The sequence below is a fragment of the Neltuma alba genome, unplaced genomic scaffold, assembly GCF_004799145.2.
Source record: "Neltuma alba isolate B1F8T4 unplaced genomic scaffold, ASM479914v2 tig00011468_pilon, whole genome shotgun sequence".
Classification (NCBI taxonomy): domain Eukaryota; kingdom Viridiplantae; phylum Streptophyta; class Magnoliopsida; order Fabales; family Fabaceae; genus Neltuma; species Neltuma alba.
In genome coordinates, this window is record NW_021636138.1 from 171,693 (window position 1) to 189,135 (window position 17,443).

At 32.7% G+C, this 17,443-nt stretch overlaps 2 protein-coding genes across 6 annotated transcripts; both read right to left on the bottom strand.

The window, feature by feature from the left end:
* Positions 1–1,950: 1,950 nt before the first annotated feature.
* Positions 1,951–4,650, bottom strand: LOC114713798 (eyes absent homolog). Of its 5 annotated transcripts, none has more exons than XM_028898474.1 (6): positions 4,516–4,650; positions 3,760–4,048; positions 3,514–3,681; positions 2,874–2,967; positions 2,592–2,741; positions 1,951–2,493 (listed from the first exon to the last, which is right to left on the bottom strand). In XM_028898474.1, exons 2-6 carry the CDS (start codon positions 4,003–4,005, stop codon positions 2,234–2,236), a joined length of 918 nt encoding a protein of 305 aa, XP_028754307.1. In that variant the 5' UTR covers positions 4,006–4,048; positions 4,516–4,650; the 3' UTR covers positions 1,951–2,233. The 5 variants fall into 5 exon arrangements, with proteins under 5 accessions (XP_028754307.1, XP_028754306.1, XP_028754303.1 ...); XM_028898473.1 differs by having other exon boundaries at positions 2,592–2,786; positions 3,760–4,021; positions 4,516–4,647; XM_028898470.1 differs by having other exon boundaries at positions 2,592–2,786; positions 4,516–4,647.
* A 5,700-nt stretch (positions 4,651–10,350) lies between these two features.
* LOC114713797 (plant intracellular Ras-group-related LRR protein 5) lies at positions 10,351–13,149 on the bottom strand. The gene is made up of 3 exons (XM_028898469.1): positions 12,462–13,149; positions 10,974–11,890; positions 10,351–10,751 (listed from the first exon to the last, which is right to left on the bottom strand). The coding sequence occupies exons 1-3, from the start codon at positions 13,132–13,134 to the stop codon at positions 10,623–10,625; spliced, it is 1,719 nt and encodes a 572-aa protein (XP_028754302.1). The 5' UTR covers positions 13,135–13,149; the 3' UTR covers positions 10,351–10,622.
* Positions 13,150–17,443: the final 4,294 nt, after the last annotated feature.

Sequence of the window (17,443 nt, forward strand, 5' to 3'; positions counted from 1 at the left end):
ATTTATCAATTTTTTTCAAGATGGTTCTTCTAATAATAATAGTTCTAGCCAATAAACTTGATTAGTGAGATATTTTAGTAACGATAACACGTATTTATTATAAATAATGAATTTAATTATTTTCTTAATCTATTCAAATTGGTCAACTAAATCTTATATTTAGAATCGGAAGTAGTATTATAAAAGAGAGGGGGTAGAGAAGGATTGGGGGGCAACCTTGGCAGGATCCGGAGTAAATATCAGCATTACAGGCCAAAGTTGATAATGAAACTGCCCCTCTTGTTGACAAATTGGAACGATAAGCTTACCTTAGTAAGTAATCCCCACAGACTGAATTATTAATCAAATGAACGAATTGTTCATTTGGAGATTTTGCCTCGATCTCATCCATATTGAAATATTGAGTGAATAATCTTATCCTTAAATCAAATCAATCCATCTATGCGGCTATGCCTCAAACTGGCAAAAGACAGTTAGTGAGTGGATTTATAGCATAGTATAGCTTACGCCAATCCTCATTTATCTGCTGTCAAAAAGACAGACAACTAATTAATGAATCAACAGAGTTTTGCTGCGGCATAATTAGTACCACTCAGATTTAATTGATTATTAATAATATTCGATAGCATAAATAAAAAAAATCAGCAAATATTTATAAAAGCGACAAAAAAAATTATATCCAAGTGAAAGATAATGACAAGAGGTTAAGGATAATATGCCAAAGTTCATATTCCTAAAATTTAATACAAATTTATAAATTTTGTTGCTTAAAAACATTGAAATGAAAAGTCATTATCATTCGTGCAATTATTGAGAGAGGCAAAAAACTTTACACGCGCAAAGCCTCGAAAAGAGAAACTCTTGACCAAAAAAAAAAATCATTATCATTCCTAAATATGCCAAAATCATCAATGGTACAAGTAATTAAGTTAAATGAAAAGAACTCTAATCCTAAGTAAGATTTAAAATTAGAGTCTTGTAAATAAAAAAAAATATAAGGTATTTAAATACCTTAAAAGTATTCATAAAAAAAAACCTAACACCGGTTTTTTTTTTTTTTAACTGGAAGTTTATTTTCAAAAATACCTTGGACGTCATTCGTCATTAAGTTTAACTGTTAAATTACACAGTTTGATTGGTATTTTTAACAGTCAAACTTAACAACAAAAAATAATTCATGTCAGAAATGTTACTCCTCCGGTCCTTAATATAAGACTCATTTACCTAATTTGATTAGATTAAGAAAGTTAGGTAAGTTAGTTAATTATAAGAAAAGTGACACATTTTTCCTAAAACACCATAATCATCTTTTTTAATACCCCTTCTCTTTCTTCTACTTGATTATGGTTGAGGGAGTATCCATAAGGGTAATTTAGAGAAAATTGATAAATATGAGAAATGGGTCTTATATTTAGGACCAATACCAACTCAACAATTGGGTCCTATATTAAGGACCGGAGGAGTACTAAATAAAACTTTCAAGACATGTAAGAACAAAAAAAAATCTCAAATACTGAATGCTCATTCGTGTATATGTTTAAAATATTTAAGCACAATATCCCTAAAAGAATAATAGTGTGAGAGCTTCTCCGAACTTTTTTGTTTTTTTTTTATACAAAGCTTCTCCGATTTTAGGAGTTAAGTTCACATCCTAGATGGATCTTGGGCCAAAAAAAAATGGTTGCAGTCGCCAGGGGAGTGAATCAACTTTCCGAGACCAGAACAAATAAGTGCATAAATATTGAAATCATCAAATTATCAGGAGAAAATTCCCTGGAACATTGACATTCGATCAACGGTTCTAATTTATTCAAGTTATGTGATTGATTTGCGTCGCCTGAAAACTATTCTATTTCCAATCTTCCAAATCTCGCTTTGGAAGATAGTGTGGCAAAAGGCCGCAGGGGAGGTGTCTTCTTCTGGCCCTCCAAATATGCGCCAACCCAGCAATAACGGAGAAGGACAAACGAGGGCCTTTACAATGTACAATCCTATATGCATTATTAAGAGTGACAGACGATCCACAGCTTAAATTCATATCTACAACTTACTATCTAACAATTGTCAGAGAAAAGTAGTTCCCCTTACCCTATTCAACATCAACTAGCAGCATAAGCTGTACTAAGCTGTGACGACCATCTAAGCCGTGATCCACGCATGTGCTGAAACTTGAAGGCCTGGAATTTTGTACAGATTTGGAATCCTAGAAAGGGGGATGACAACATCATGAACACTATTCTTCATCGTTCTCATCATTCAGACTTCCATACACCACAGAAAAGTAGTGGCTCACTGTTCTCAATGTGAGCCCAGGAAATCTGTATGGTGTGCCTGGCCGTGGGTCAATCTTGACAAACGGCCATTTCATGATTTTTGCCGCTTCACACTCTTCCCATCCATCTCCAATCACACAAAAACGTACATTGGGAAGGTCAAAACGCTCCTTTATCCATCGGAAGCACTGAACTTTCCCCACGTCCCATGAGCTATAAACTGCAATGCAATGGTATGTCATTACGAATTGTAATCATATTAGGAATGAGGAGTCTATTCTGCAACATGGAAATTAAACAAAAGAAAATCGGACTCACTATTTTCATGAGTTATCAGGTTGTCAATACGGAAGAGCATGCATTTTACAAGGGTGGGTATCAACGATCCAGATGTCACTAAAACATTAAGATGCCGGTGTGTCATATTGGTTGAGTTAGCACTGGTCTCAGGAAGCGCAACAGAGGAATCTGCATCCTTATTTTCACCCAAACATTCCTTCAGAAATGCCCGTGCTACAGTATTTCAAAGATGAGGGATATAAATAAAACAAGTCATAGGACACCATTAAAATCACTAAATTGTCAGAGAGTCAAAACTACCTGAGGAAAGCCAACTATCAGTATATGCATCAGTTGTCTCATACAATTGATCCCAGAGTTTAAGCGTCTCCTGGTCTAAGAGATTCTTTAAACCCTGAAGCAAGAATAAGAAGGTTAAGTTTCACGCCAGATCATGCTAGTGATGAATGAGTTTGCAAAAAAAGTAAAGCACCACTTGTTTGGGTTACAACCTTATTCTCAGTTCTAACATATTCATGCTCCATCAAGTGCATCAACTTTCAGTCATTAAAATCACTATCTGCATTTGATGCACTTATGCTTCTAAGGGGATTTTGAAAAGGTAGTCTAACCCTATATTACAAGAATTAATTTGTCAAAAAGTTTTTTATCATCTATTATAACTATCAGTTTGTTGATATGGGAATCTAGAAGTTAAATTCCCAATCATTTTGCAGTAGCTACTTACAAATTTAATGAAGCGCTTTCTCTTATCTTTGTGATGGATCCTCGGTCAATTCATCACAGATGTAACACTCATTTACAACTAAACTTGTTACGAAAAAGTGAATAATTTAATATTTAATTAGGAAAGGATATACATTTCATTATAATGCGCAGAGGTAAAAAAAAGTGAACTCATACAAAGATGCGTATAGCATAAGCTATATTTTATTTTTACCAATATGTACTTTTGCGCTATAACTCGATGCCTGTATGCAAGCTTTCTTTTGTTGTCATCATCATGGGGAGCACCCAAGCCATCTTGGTTGAAGTCATAATCAGAGAGGTCCCTTCCATCATCATATTGGTTCAAAATATCAAGAAATGGCTTATTGTAATTTTCAATCTGCATAAAAAATCCACATCAAATTACGAATATTCCAGAAATCAAACAATTGATCTCCACATGATAGCCAAACTTTACTTGCTCATAGAAGAAATAATCATCACATAATTGCAGGATGAGCTTTTCCCACATCCTCCCAATTTCCACACCCTTCTGGACATCCTTCAATCCATTAAAAGCCTCTGCATAGGACTCCTTCAGCAAAGAGTTCAGCAGTATAAGGGTCTCGTCCATGTCCCATATGTACACATCCAAATTTTGATTGATCTTATTTTTGCCAAGCACTTTCAACTCCTCGTCAGGTCTGCTGGACTTCTCAGCCATTCCGATCCAGTTTGAGCTCTAGAATGTAGAAGCTTATCAATAGCTACCTTGGCAGAAAAAGATAATGTATCAAAAAAAAAAAAAATCCTCAAACCTTTACAATGCATATTCAAATGACCTTCAAATGTAAAAGGACATATCAGTCATAAGAAGGGGTTTCACATCATTACATGCTGTTAGCACTCTCACCATATGAGTTTTAGCTTACAGATTGTGCATTGAAACTCTACGAAGCAAAAATTAACTCTTCCCAGACGAAATTGCCAAACATGCTCATCCATTGACGTGCATAATGATTATTCAATAAGCTGTCCAATTGATCGGGTCTTTATATACATAGCGGGGCGTTATCAACTAAATCACAAATAGAATTTGACTTGTACAATCAAAACCTGATTTCAAACGCAATAATTCCGTAAATCACTAAAACAAAATGTTTCTGGATGCATAAAATCGACTAACAAATCAATAAATGAACAGACAAAGCGACGACAAACAAAACTGCGGTACCTAGGATTGAAAAGCGAGGACTAAGGAGCTGCGCAACAGACGGGTTGATGATTTCAGGTCAAACAAGCGTTGAGATTTGTGCGGGAGGAGTAAGACTGGAAGTGAAATGAGAAGCAGTGAGAAATCTGGGGTTTCATTCCCAAACCAGATGGCCTTCCGCGAAGACTTGAAAGTTGTTTTCCCGTTGAGGCCCAACGAACAACTGGGCCTGAAATGGTAAAGTTGTACCATTGAGTATTCATAAATATTTGTAAAACTACCAACCAACGGGGCTTTGGTCTAACAGAAGAGACTAGTTCCTCACAACGTGGTCTCTGTTAGGGGAGGTATTCACATTTAGTATCTGACAATGTCTCGAATAGGATTGTCTCCAATAGGAGGATACTTATGCTTTAGCAAAAAAAAAAAATATTTGTAAAACTACCAGATTGAGTCTGATGAAAAGAGTTGATCTTTTGTAATATGATAAACTAATGTTTGAATTTTTACTGTAAGAGATGCCCATATTTAATACCTGATAGTGTCTCAAACAGGATTACCCGCTGAAAAGCGCACTTGTTAGGAGAACATTAACCTTGATGCTCCTAGCCTAATAGAAATTAGTTTTAAGTCCAAAATAACTTAAATATACTCTGAGTTGTGCCAAAACAAAATTTGTAAATAATACTACCTCTGATCCAATTAACATTCACTTAACTAATTTGAGCATATTAAGAAAAATAATTAGATTCGTTATGTTTTGAAAGTACATGTTGGTTTTTTTCCCCCTAAAATACTTTCTTAAATTATTTGCATTGAAATTGCTCACTGATGCAAATTTTATTAACATGTGCCATCAATAGAGGTACTTCAAAAAAAATGATAAGTATGAGATCAAATGAATTAAGGTATTGTATTTAGAGCTAAACTCAAATTTCCAACAAGCTTTTATATTAGGACTGGAGGTGGTGTATATTATTTTTAGTCTGTCTTAAATTTTGTAGGTGTGGAATCTAATTAATATATAGTTATAAATATGATTAGTTTTTTTCATGTTACTGTTTATCTTACATATTGCTTTCAAAATGGCTTGAAAAGGATCATTTGAGATAACACTGTGGAATTATATATATTAGCTAGATTTAAATAAAAAAAATTATAAAAAATATATACAAATTTATATTTGGAATTATGAAAGACAATTTAAAATTATTCAATAAAAGCTTCATACATTTTGTTCATTATATCATTATGTTAAATGCTCCAATCATATATAACCATGTGTCTTTTTTGTGTTTTATGTGGATTTATAAGTAAAATGCTAATATTTCAAAAATAAGACACATGACCATATGTGATTAGAGAATTTAACATAATAAATATAAATAATTTGATGTAAGTATTGTCTGTTCGTAAATAGTTTTATTTTAAGAATCATAAAGACATAATAGATCTTAACTATTTTTTGCGTTGAAATAGCTCTTAATTATCAGTTATATATGTTTTTAGTGTATGATTAAACTTTTAATCCTTAGTTGTTTTTGTTGGCGGCAGCAAACAGAAACTAGCAAAATTCGGTCCGAGTCGCGTCACAAGGTCACTGTCCTTGAGAGATATTCCGTAACCCCTCGACATAACAAGAAGCGGCACTCTCCAGGATCAAACGAACCCTTCTCGCGGAGGAAGGTGGCAAAACAGTGAAAAGCAGTTGCAACAGAAGGAACACAAAAATAGAGAAGAGGAGGAAGACCACAGTGGATTATTTCACGTTCTCTCAACGAGCCTTATATAGACATGAACAGCCACACCACCAGAGAACACTTCCCTCTATTTCGCTGTAGGTTCCGTTGAAGATAGAACGATCCGAACATGTCTGGTCAGCCACAAAACAACACGACAACGTTTTTAATTTTAACAGGTTCAAAAATAGGACTTTTCCGGTAAGCATTTTTTATTTAAGAAAATTTAGTAAAATATTTAAAATTGATTTTCGTAAAATGAGTGTGTTACCACATCTAATTCACACACAGGGGGGGAAATCACCAGTTTTTAACTACGTTTTCCTCCTGGTGGCCCGTTGTTGTGTGCACAATGCCTACTTTTCTCTTGGTCCATTTACCTCCCTAAGGAAGCTTGATCTCATATACACACTTGTCTTCCTCTTATCTTTTCCCCGTGAGACTTTATTTGACACACATTTTGTAATGTTTTCACAACAGTTTTGAATTTTTTTTCACATTAGATAAATGTTCAATTAACATCATTCAATTCAAGGCAAAAAGAAAAAACCCAAAAAAATGTAAGAAAAATTTGTTTATTTAATCTATTTTAGCAACAATAAGAGTAATTTAGCAAGAATTTTATTATGATTTAATTTAAATCTCTTAAATCTTATTTACTCCCTCCGACATACAATAGAGGGCAATTTCTGAAAGCTTTGCTTCATCCAAAATATAAGAAAGTGTGTAGTTTTCATGTTTTTTTAATTAAATCATTCATATATTATTTTAATGCAAGAAATGAGGAGTATTTTAAAGGAGTATAACTGAAAAGATATAAAATTATTGAGAAAATTGAAGTTTTGACGAACAATTTCTCTAAAACACGAAGTAATTATCACTGCTCTGTATTATAGATTCATTGGAGGAGGTAGCATTTTCCATTGCTGAAGTAAAATAATGAGCAATGACTTTAGAATTATGAAAAATTCCAACAATATTTTTGTCATTAAAAAATTACTGTCCTGTATCGATTATATTATTTTAAATCTTATATGCATTATCAACTTTCTAACACTATGTTCTTACAAGCCTTCCAAATGACAGGCAAGAAAGTCAATTTTATAGAAAAGGATACTGTCAATTAAATATGTAATGCTTGGACAAAAACAACGTCATATAGATTTGAAGTGAGATTTTGATGATGAATTAGACTAGAAAATCATTTTATAGAAAACATTTGATGCAATTTGCTTCAAATTTTGTATAGAAAAATGTATCATTTTTAAATATTAAATATGTCAAATCAGAAGAAGGGGGTGTTTGGATAGAAAGCAAACCATGATTCTAAAAATACTTTTACGATATGTGGAAGAGTTTGTCTCGTTTTAAAAAAAATACTTTTTAAAAATACTTTACACTCCCAAAATCCAATATCAACAACGCAATGCTATAAAAATAATTAGAGAAAATAAACAACACAGTACTTTGTAAGTTATGTCATCAAATTGGAAATTAAAATTTTTTTTTGGCTATGAATTTTGTAACATGAATTTGATAACGATGTCCCATGTGAATGCAAACACTGTAGCATTTTGACTCTTCTTTTATTTTTTTTTGGGTAAATTTTGACCCTTTATTTTTAATAAAAAGTCAGAGCTTTTGTTAAGAAGGATAGAGATGAAAGAACTCTCATACTTTGATCTTTCTTTCATTGGACCTTTTGATTCCTTGTTATATTTTTTTTTATCAACAAGTTGTAGATAACGTACTATATTCAAATTTAATAAAACCAGTTGGCCAAAAAAAAAAAATATTTAAGATTGAAACATTTTATTTTGTAAAGAAGATCGAATAAATCATCATCATCAAATAAATTTACTAGCTTGACAATTCATACCATCTAACAAAATATTCCTTTGTTTGAGATAATTTAAAACATTAAAATATTTTTTTTTCTATTTATAGGTATCCTCCTATTAGAAGTAATCATATTCAAAACAATGTCAAATACGCAGTGTGAGCACTTTACAAAGGATTTTTTTTTTTTTTATCTGGATTCTTTACACGGGAATCTAGATCATAAGAACACTAAGGAAAAAGATGCGCCGGTTTAAGCCCATCGTTTTGTTTTCTGGAGCAAACTAAGCCCATGGTTTTCATAGACCAGCTTTTCATTTTAAGCGTTTTATGAATTACTATTATATTATTTTATCAATAAAATTAACTTTCTTGGCGGAAAAAAATTATTATATTATTTATTTCTACTCAACCACTATTACTGTACTTAATATAACTATTTGGGAGAACCTAACTGATGTTATGCGTCATCATTCTTACATCTCCATTAATATTGAGTGCGTGTGTGGGTGTGTCTGGTTTTTAATTAATAAAAAATCGGTGTGGTTAAAATCCAGTTACTGTAACGAAATTTATGTTTAAGCACCTCTGAAAAAGTCACTTTAAAGAAGCTAAAAGTAATTTGAAAAGCAACTCAAACTAGTTGTTTCTATGTGAAAAGTAAATGGAGGTTGAGAGAAACCAAACCCAATATACTCTTCCGGTCCTTAATATAAGACCCAATTTTTAAGTTGGTTTTAGTTCTAAATATAAGACTTATTTCTCATATTTATCAATTTTCTCTAAATTACCTCTATGGATACTCCCTCAACCATAATCAAGTAGAAGAGGGAGAAGAGGTATTAAGAAAGATGATTATGGTGTTTTAGGAAAAATGTGTCACTTTTCTTATAACTAACTAACTTACCTAATTTCCTTAATCTAATCAAATTAGTTAAATGGGTTTTATATTAAGGACCGGAATACCTTTTTAATTGAGAAAAACAACTTCTATAATTCAGCCATGGCTATATCCAAATGAGATAAGAAGGAATACACAAAATTATGATGTACTGGACTCAATAAGAAGAAAAACATAAGTTCAAATTTTAAAAAATATATTTGTTAGGAGAATTTTAATTTTAAAATTCCCGGCCAGACAAGGATTAGACTCAAGCCGTAAGTGATTTGAGGATTTTTAAGATATAACCAGAAAAAATTATGCCGTACTGGATAAGATTGCTTCATCCCGCTGTCATTGATTTGTTTGACTCCTAATCTAAATCCACTCTGTTGAAATAATTTTTTGCAGATGGGCCATTAAAAAACTCCTAGTACCGAATTATTTATAATGGGAATCTTCTTAAACTCTGTCATTATTTTATTGTCAAGGATATTTAAGTCAGTATGGCTTGTTTACCGAAGGACACTTACAATTTATTTCTTACTCTTCCCTAGTGATCTCATGCTTATCCATTCATCTTTCTTTGTTACCGTTTTACGCAACGGGCATTCCCATGAACCAATGAAACCAAACTCCGCTCGAGTTCAATGACGCAAGCAAGAATTTTGTTTTTTTTTTTTTTTTTGGTACAACGCAAGCAAGAATTTAACGAAACAATCAAATATCTGTACTCTTTTCTCCCTTTAATAATAAGCTCTTATACTGTTTATTTTTGAAAAGGTTGATATCATTTTTACTCTCTAAAATTTGTTTTTATTTTAGTTTTGGTTCTTTAAATTTTAAAATATAAATTATAGTTCCTTTAAGGTTAAAATAATTCACGGTTTTATTGAATTATAAAAACTAATATTTTAAATAAAAAAACTTGAAAAACCAAAACTAAAATAATAACAAACTTGAGAGATAAAAAAATGTATTCACCCCTCTTGAAAATAATAAACAAGCATAATACTAAAGTATTGACTCTAAAATTCAAAGATTTCATTAAATTTAGAATATACAGTAAGCCAACAAAAGTTGGTTTAGTTCATAAAAGAGTTAGTTCATTACCTACAAAGATCGCAGTAAATATCTCTGTAAATATTCTCTGAACCAAAAAGCCAGAGGCATTCCTTTCAAAGACATGTTGTGATCCTGGTCACTCATGAGATAATATAATTATGTAACATGAAGCAAGCACAAAGTTTAATTATAAGTTTAATCATTTGAAATGACTTTGATTTTAGATTTACGCTTTGTTATCCTCTTACCAAATATTTCCCTTAAAAAAAAAAATCTGACGTCACCCAATTTCACAAGTCCAGTAGAAGAGGTACACTAGAAATCACTGTAAAGTATATGAAATCACGAATCACAACATAAAGACAAGATTTTATACAAAGCACAAGCAGGATGATGTTCCTGTTATTACTATCACATTATTTTGTTTTCGTCCATTTCATTTACAACTGACAGGCACACCATAGATTTACGGTGTTATGATGAAAACACTCGCAGCACGATTAAGCAAAAGTCCACAACTATTGAACAGTTCCCCTCAGAGAGGCTTACCAAATCACATAAGAGGGTTAAATGTAACGTGAGAGAACTTAACGGCATAGTTTCATTTAAAGTCGTCTCTGCTGGGGACAAAATATTGAGCAAAACCAGAACCAAAACCCCCTCTTCTTCTTCTTTGGTATCAGAAATTTCGCATCCCTCTTGGCTACAAAATCGGCCATGTACCGCACAACTTCCTGGAGAACAAAAGAGAGTGGAGTTTAGGTCAGTTCTGTTGAGAACAGAATGACGTTCCAATGTTACCCAGGGATATTATATTTTACCTCTCATTAGTTAGTATTGTAAATACTTCTTGAACTTCAAAATAATTAATCCACTCCCTACCCCTCCCCAAAAGCATTGTTTAGTGCCAAGTATTTGTGAGATAAAAGGTAGTTTCTCTGCAAGTTTGTACATACCTGAGCACCCAACTTGACCACTTCTCTGGGCGGTACCTCGAGAGGAGTCTGATCAGCACGAAATACTCGCAATTTGGACAAGAACCTGAAAGACTCTGGTAACGCTTTTATTTGATCATCACTTATATCCAATTCCTCAAGCATTTCAAGATTCCCAATTGATTTTGGCAAGGCTCTTAGGTCTGCAAAGTTATTCGACACATTTAATTTCTTCAGACTCACAGCAAAACATAGGTTCTCCTGTAAAAATTCCAGTTCATTAAAGCTAGCATCAAGTTCCTTCAATCTGCACAGGTTCCCCATTGTAGTAGGCAACCTTTTAATTCTGTTATAGTGCAGAGTTAAAATCTCTAACAACTCAAGATTCCCAATTGCCTCAGGAAGGGCTCTGAGCTGATTAAAATCTACTCTCAACTCTGAGAGTGATGAGCAATTTCCAATTGTGTAAGGTAGCTCCTCAAGTTCGTTTGTCTCAACATTTAATCTCCTCAAGCTTCTTAAATTCCCAATCAAATCAGGTAACTTTGTGAATTCATTTGAACTCAAGTCCAGATCAATGAGATTCTCCAACTTTTCAAAAGAAGCTGGCAGTGATCTCAATCTATTCCCGCGGAGGTCAAGATCAGTGAGGTTGATCAATTCCCCAAACGAGTGCGGAAGGTTTATAAGCTGGTTGGCATGAAGATCAACCTTTGTTAAGGCCTTGAGATCCCCAAAGGTGGAAGGAAGAGCCATGATTCTGTTCTCAGATAAGTCCATCTCACAGACATAAGAGAGTTTCCCAATTGAAACAGGCAACCATTCCATCTGGTCCACAAGTCTCCCTCTGAGCTCAAGGATTGCTGCTCCACTATTAGCACAGTTTTCAATAACCGTGGCCACTTTCATGAGACTTAATTTATCGGAGTTTCCATCATCTGCAAAATACTCTCAAGTCAAAGGATGAGAATTTAGCTGAGTGAATGGATTGATAAGATAAGGATTGCAAGTTACAGAAGCCACCACACACTACTGTAGGAAGATAAAATCGCTCCATAAAATTGATTAATACAAAATTACCATAAGTACCAGATTCCGTTGCCATTTTTGGCTTTCATGTTTGATCATGTCAAATCCTAAAGACTAGAGGCCAAATAAGGGATAATACAAGTGGGATAATACGAGTGGTTAACAACAGTAATTGAAGTCTCCAGAGGCTATGAGTTCTTTTAATGAATCTCTATACTCAGGCCGAAAAAAGGAGGGGGGGGGGGGAACCCAACACATATAACAGAGCATCTAAAAAAAACTGTGCGAACATAATCAGACCAAATTATGACGGATTTGGCCGTTCGGTGTTTACTTTTCCAATTTGAAAACATAATCCGGATATAAAATATGTACAGGAAAAGCAAAAGAAGCATTATCCCTGTTAACTATGTTATTGGATTACTTTTTTGGGGGGTGGGGGGGGGGGGAATCACAAGAGTGAGAGGAATTGGAGCTAACCAGCAGAGAAAGATATCTTCGAGGAGGATCTTCTTTCAACCTCGAGATTGATTTTCTCCATTTTTTCTCCGTCTTCCTTTCCCTTCAGCAGACTCTCATCACCGATACCAACATCTGTCTCGATTTTCCCCGCTGGTTCGGCCAATTTGGGCGGTTCCGGTTCCGTAGCGTCCCCAGAAACGAATTGAGCAGCCCTCTGAATAAGATCAGCAAGGGTCTGAAACATCTTCTCTTGTTGAAGAAGGTGAAGAGGTTCTTTCCTCTGTTCATGGCTCTGGAACAAGACCACGGTCTTCTTCAATTCTTGTAACAGAGAGAACAGCTGCTCGGGAACACCATGGGGTACTTGCTGCATTGAGATTTCCTGGAGCTTCATATTCTCCTCGCTATCGATAGTTTCGATGGCAGAAGTGGCAGCTTCGACTTCTTCAATCGAAGGTCGGAGCGGAAGCGATCGGTAAATTCTCGTAATCTCGTCAACGGTGGCGAGAAAGGCCGGTGATGGCGGGTCCTTCGTTGGCACCATGGCCATAGAGTAAGGTTGTTTTCTCCGCTCCGCCTCGACCAAGGTGGAGGATGAAGCAAAGAGATGAGGGAAGGAGCTGGTTTTACGAAGTGTTCTGGTTTCTGAGTCTGACCTCCCTGGACAAAGGAAGCGGATTGGAATAATCATCGGCAGTGCTACCTTGGATCAAATATCAATATAAAATCTAAAATCCAGAGGACTACACGTCACTATCATCACTGTTTATTTACAATGACGGTAAATCCTTTTCTTTTAACATTTTAAAATTTTTTTTTTTTTTTAATCCTTGTCAGGATTGTTGATCTTTTGAAGCAGCGTTTTTGAGACAAAAACAGATAATGTTAAATTTTAGAAATCAAAATTAAAATAAGATTAAATTTTAAGAATTAAAAATAATTTTAATTCTAAATTTCTAGATTGTTATTGAATTTTAGGCAATTTTACTCTTAATGTAATAATCCTATTTTATGTGTTTCAAAAAAAATCTGGGATAGTGACAACTTGATCTGTTTTGTAAAATGAAGTCTTTGATCGTCCAATTTGAAAAAAGCACGTCTGATGGATGAAAAATATTGTAAAGCTCGACTTGAAAATTTTTGAAAATTTAATATTTATAAAAAAGATGAGTCATAATATACTACAAACTGATGTCAATTTAAGTTACAATTAATTACTTAAAATTTATAACTGTATTTGACTTATATATAAAATTGTTTTCGAATAATTTACAATCACAATTTATCCTCTAAAGTTTGTGACTTATTTTTTAGTGTTTATAATATCTATTAAAATTTACAACTATCCTATTATTTATGTGTCTTTTTGCAAATTTAAATAATACGTCATTAATTTCTAAATAGAGAAATAGTGTCCATTTTAAGATAATTTTAAATATTAAAAAGATCATTAAAATCATTAAAAAAATTAAATCACTCATGAAAAAATGGTTAATGTAAATACTATATAAACCTACAAACTGAAGAATTGACTTACTCTCTCTTTTTTTTTTTGACCGGATTGACGTACTCTCTTTAAACCCTATTCTGTGTGCCATGTCGTTATATTTTTCAAAGACACGTATTATAGGCTAAATCACTGCTATGAATAACTTGTAAAATCATGACAACTAACATAGTCTCACTTAGGGGATGTTTTGATAACATGACAAATCAAAATAAGTTTCTTTATATATTTACTTTGTATATTATAAATCACTTTTAAAATTATAGTTTGGATTCTATCCAAACATCTTCTTAATGAGGTTTTTTAAACATCTAGTTAGGCAAAAGCTTATGCCACAAGGGAATTAGTCATTGTAACTAGTCCTCCACAAATAATTTAAATATATAACTAGGTATTATAATCAGTAGATGGTAGAGTAACCTGCTGCTACCCTGATCTTTTTAAATTTAGGAGGCGTTTGGAAACCTTCATAATTATTTTAAAAAATACTTTTATGTAAGTCAAGACAAAACTCTTTTAATATATTTATTTCAAACTTCGTAGAATTATTTCTGAAAAAATATTCCAAACATTTCCTTCCATCCTATTCATAGATATGTCTAGCTAGGTAAGCACGTCCATCTTATCCAGGCGCAAGTCTTAACCTACTTATGGTCTATGCTTGGCCACCGGCAAATTAAAGGTAAGTTTTGGATTTTGCTCAAAAGCAAGTCCATGGATGTTCCAATAGAGCTTGTTTTTGCGCCTGCACAATCTTGAGCAGAATCCTTAGTTAAAAGTTAGAATACAAATCATTTTGAACGTTGATAATGGGTTATTGGATCTTCTTATGATTCCCACTTTGATAATCCAAAACATACTCCAACGTTGTTCTCTAATTTCAACAAGTAGTTGTTGGACAATGGCATTGATTTTTTTTTTTTGGGGGAGGGGGACTTCTTTCGTTATATGATAAAATATATATATATATATATGTATATATATCAATCACGTTTTCATGAAAACTGTGACGTGTTAAGGCTAGAAATTGTGCAAATGAGCTTTGACGTGTCAAAGTAGGAGACCAAAAAATACAACACACAAAATGTCAAACGTGATCCAGACTTTAATGTTATTTGTAAAATGCATCAACACCTTACTTTTATTTATGATCTTTCTAACGTCTTGATGTTATACTTTTAGTGTTTTTTAATACTCTAAATCATAAAAAATTAAGGTATTGAATGCATCAAGAAGATAATATCAGAATGTTAAATATACTGTTAATAAGATTAAGCGGCTAGATATAAAAAATAATACTATTTCTAGTTTTTGATATAAGAACTAGTTTGACTTTCAACTTGATTATAAATATAAGATCCCAATCCATTTTGTCTCTCATATTTATTTATTTTTTAAATATAATTCTTAGTAATTACATATATTAAATGTTTCATCATATAATAAATTCTAAATAATATGCATAATTAGCAAAGAAATAACATCTATTTATTATAAATAACTAATTTAAATTATTTTTTAATCTAATTAAATTAATTAATTAATTTTTATATTAAGTATTAAAGATATATGATGACGTTTGATGATACTTTACTCGAATAAAAATACCGTTAACGTCAATATCACTGAAAGCGTTGCAGTTTAATTTAATGCAGGGAAACGGGCGGACCGTGAGGCTAACGGAGATTAACGTGAATGGTATGAATGAAATTACTAGAACAAGCTGACGTGGGGACTAAAGAATAGGCCAATCTTTATATGGCAAGCAATACAATTTTGTTTTTGTTGACAATTTTTTTGAATCATTTGGGTGAGACAAGCCACGAGGGGAATCCGCTTAAAGCCGGGGGAACGTTCTTGAAATTGGCCTTATATCACGTGAACTCCACTTGCTTTAGTTGAAATTTGTGAATTTTTCCTTATTTAATTCTCATATAAAGTGATATTATCTACTTCGTCATTCTCAAAAATTATACTATACTTTCCGATCCTTAATATAAGACCCTGTTTGACTTTTATTTTGGTTCTAAATATAAGACTCCAATCTATTTTGTCTCTCATATTTACTCAATTTTTTTCAAAGTAGCCCTTCTAATAATAAGAGTTCTAGCCAATACACTTGATTAGCAAGGATATTTAGGAAAGACAACATCTATTTAGGACAATAACTAACTCAACTTACTTCCTTAATCTCCTCAATTAGTCAACTGGCTCTTATAATTAGGACCGAAGGTAGTAGTAAAACTAACTCAACTGTATTTGTCCTAAATAGATGTTGTCTTCCCTAAAATATCCTTACTAATCAAGTGTATTGGCTAGAACTACCATTGTTAGAAGGACTACTTTGAAAAAAAATGTATAAAATGAGAGACAAAGTGGATTGAGATCTTATATTTAAGATCAAAATAAAAATCAAACAAGGTCTTATATTAAGAACCGGAGGTAGTACTTTTTTTATTAATAAATGAAAGAAGGTAATAATTGAGAAAAATACTGTACTACGCTGTATATTTTGGAGTCAGAGGAGTATGTAATTAATTTAAGTAACTATTTATTCTGTTATTCATCAATTATCATAAATTTGAAACCGAACCCTTGTCATAAATTGTTCGTTAATTATTAATTAATGCGAACAACTAAACTAAAAGCTAAATCCGGAGCTTGAACCAGGAAGCGGAGTAAAGGATGGGAGACATTTTCAAGAAGAGGAAATTTTAAATAAAAATCATTATAAATACTCCTCCGGTCCTAATTATAAGACCCAATTGACTTATTTGAGGAGATTAAGGAAGTAAGTTAAGTTGGTTATTTATAATAAATAAGTATTGTCATTCCTAAAATATCCTTGCTAATTAAGTATATTGGCTAAAACTATCATTATTAAAAGGATTATCTTGGAAAAAAAAGCATAAATATAAGAGACAAAATGGATTGGGTCTTATAATTAGAACCAAATAAAAAGTCAAATTGGGTCTTATAATAAAGACCGGAGGAGTACTAAAGAAAAAATATAATCAATTAAAAAGCGAACAACATAAATCTTGTTATTATTTTCTAGTAGTATAATTGAATTTGTCATTTGCTTATTATGAAACTTTTTGATAATTATATCATTTCCTTTTGAGATCACATAGTGTGATAAGAGCACGATGGCATCTTGTAAGGCATCAAGGTGGCGACCAAGTGAAGTTGCACTTACAATCAATAAGATGATGTTCATATTACTCAAGAAGAGTCTGAGAAAGTCCACAATCCTCTTCCGCTCCATGACACCAAGGGCCTAGTTACTAGATACTCGATAAAAAGATGAGATTTTTCGAAGACTAGGGAATTTGTTGAGGTTGCAAATGCGACTTTAACTAGAGTTGGTAAAAAAATAACCTAACCTAACAAACATGGCAGGCTAGTGTCAAGCTGTCAAAGTGAGTTATTTCAATGTCTTACATATAACTAATTTTTTTAATATTTATAAATTAATTATTTAATTCTTATA

Coding starts and splice junctions, on each gene's coding strand:
- LOC114713798 (XM_028898473.1), bottom strand. CDS start 4,005: ATGGCTGAGAAGTCCAGCAGACCTGACGAGGAGTTGAAAGTGCTTGGC. Junction 2,968..3,513: donor TAGCGCAAAAGTACATATTG/GTAAAAATAAAA, acceptor TTCTTGCTTCAG/GGTTTAAAGAATCTCTTAGA. Junction 2,494..2,591: donor CCTGATAACTCATGAAAATA/GTGAGTCCGATT, acceptor ATTGCATTGCAG/TTTATAGCTCATGGGACGTG.
- LOC114713797 (XM_028898469.1), bottom strand. CDS start 13,134: ATGATTATTCCAATCCGCTTCCTTTGTCCAGGGAGGTCAGACTCAGAA. Junction 11,891..12,461: donor GAAGATATCTTTCTCTGCTG/GTTAGCTCCAAT, acceptor AGTATTTTGCAG/ATGATGGAAACTCCGATAAA. Junction 10,752..10,973: donor TGGTCAAGTTGGGTGCTCAG/GTATGTACAAAC, acceptor TTTGTTCTCCAG/GAAGTTGTGCGGTACATGGC.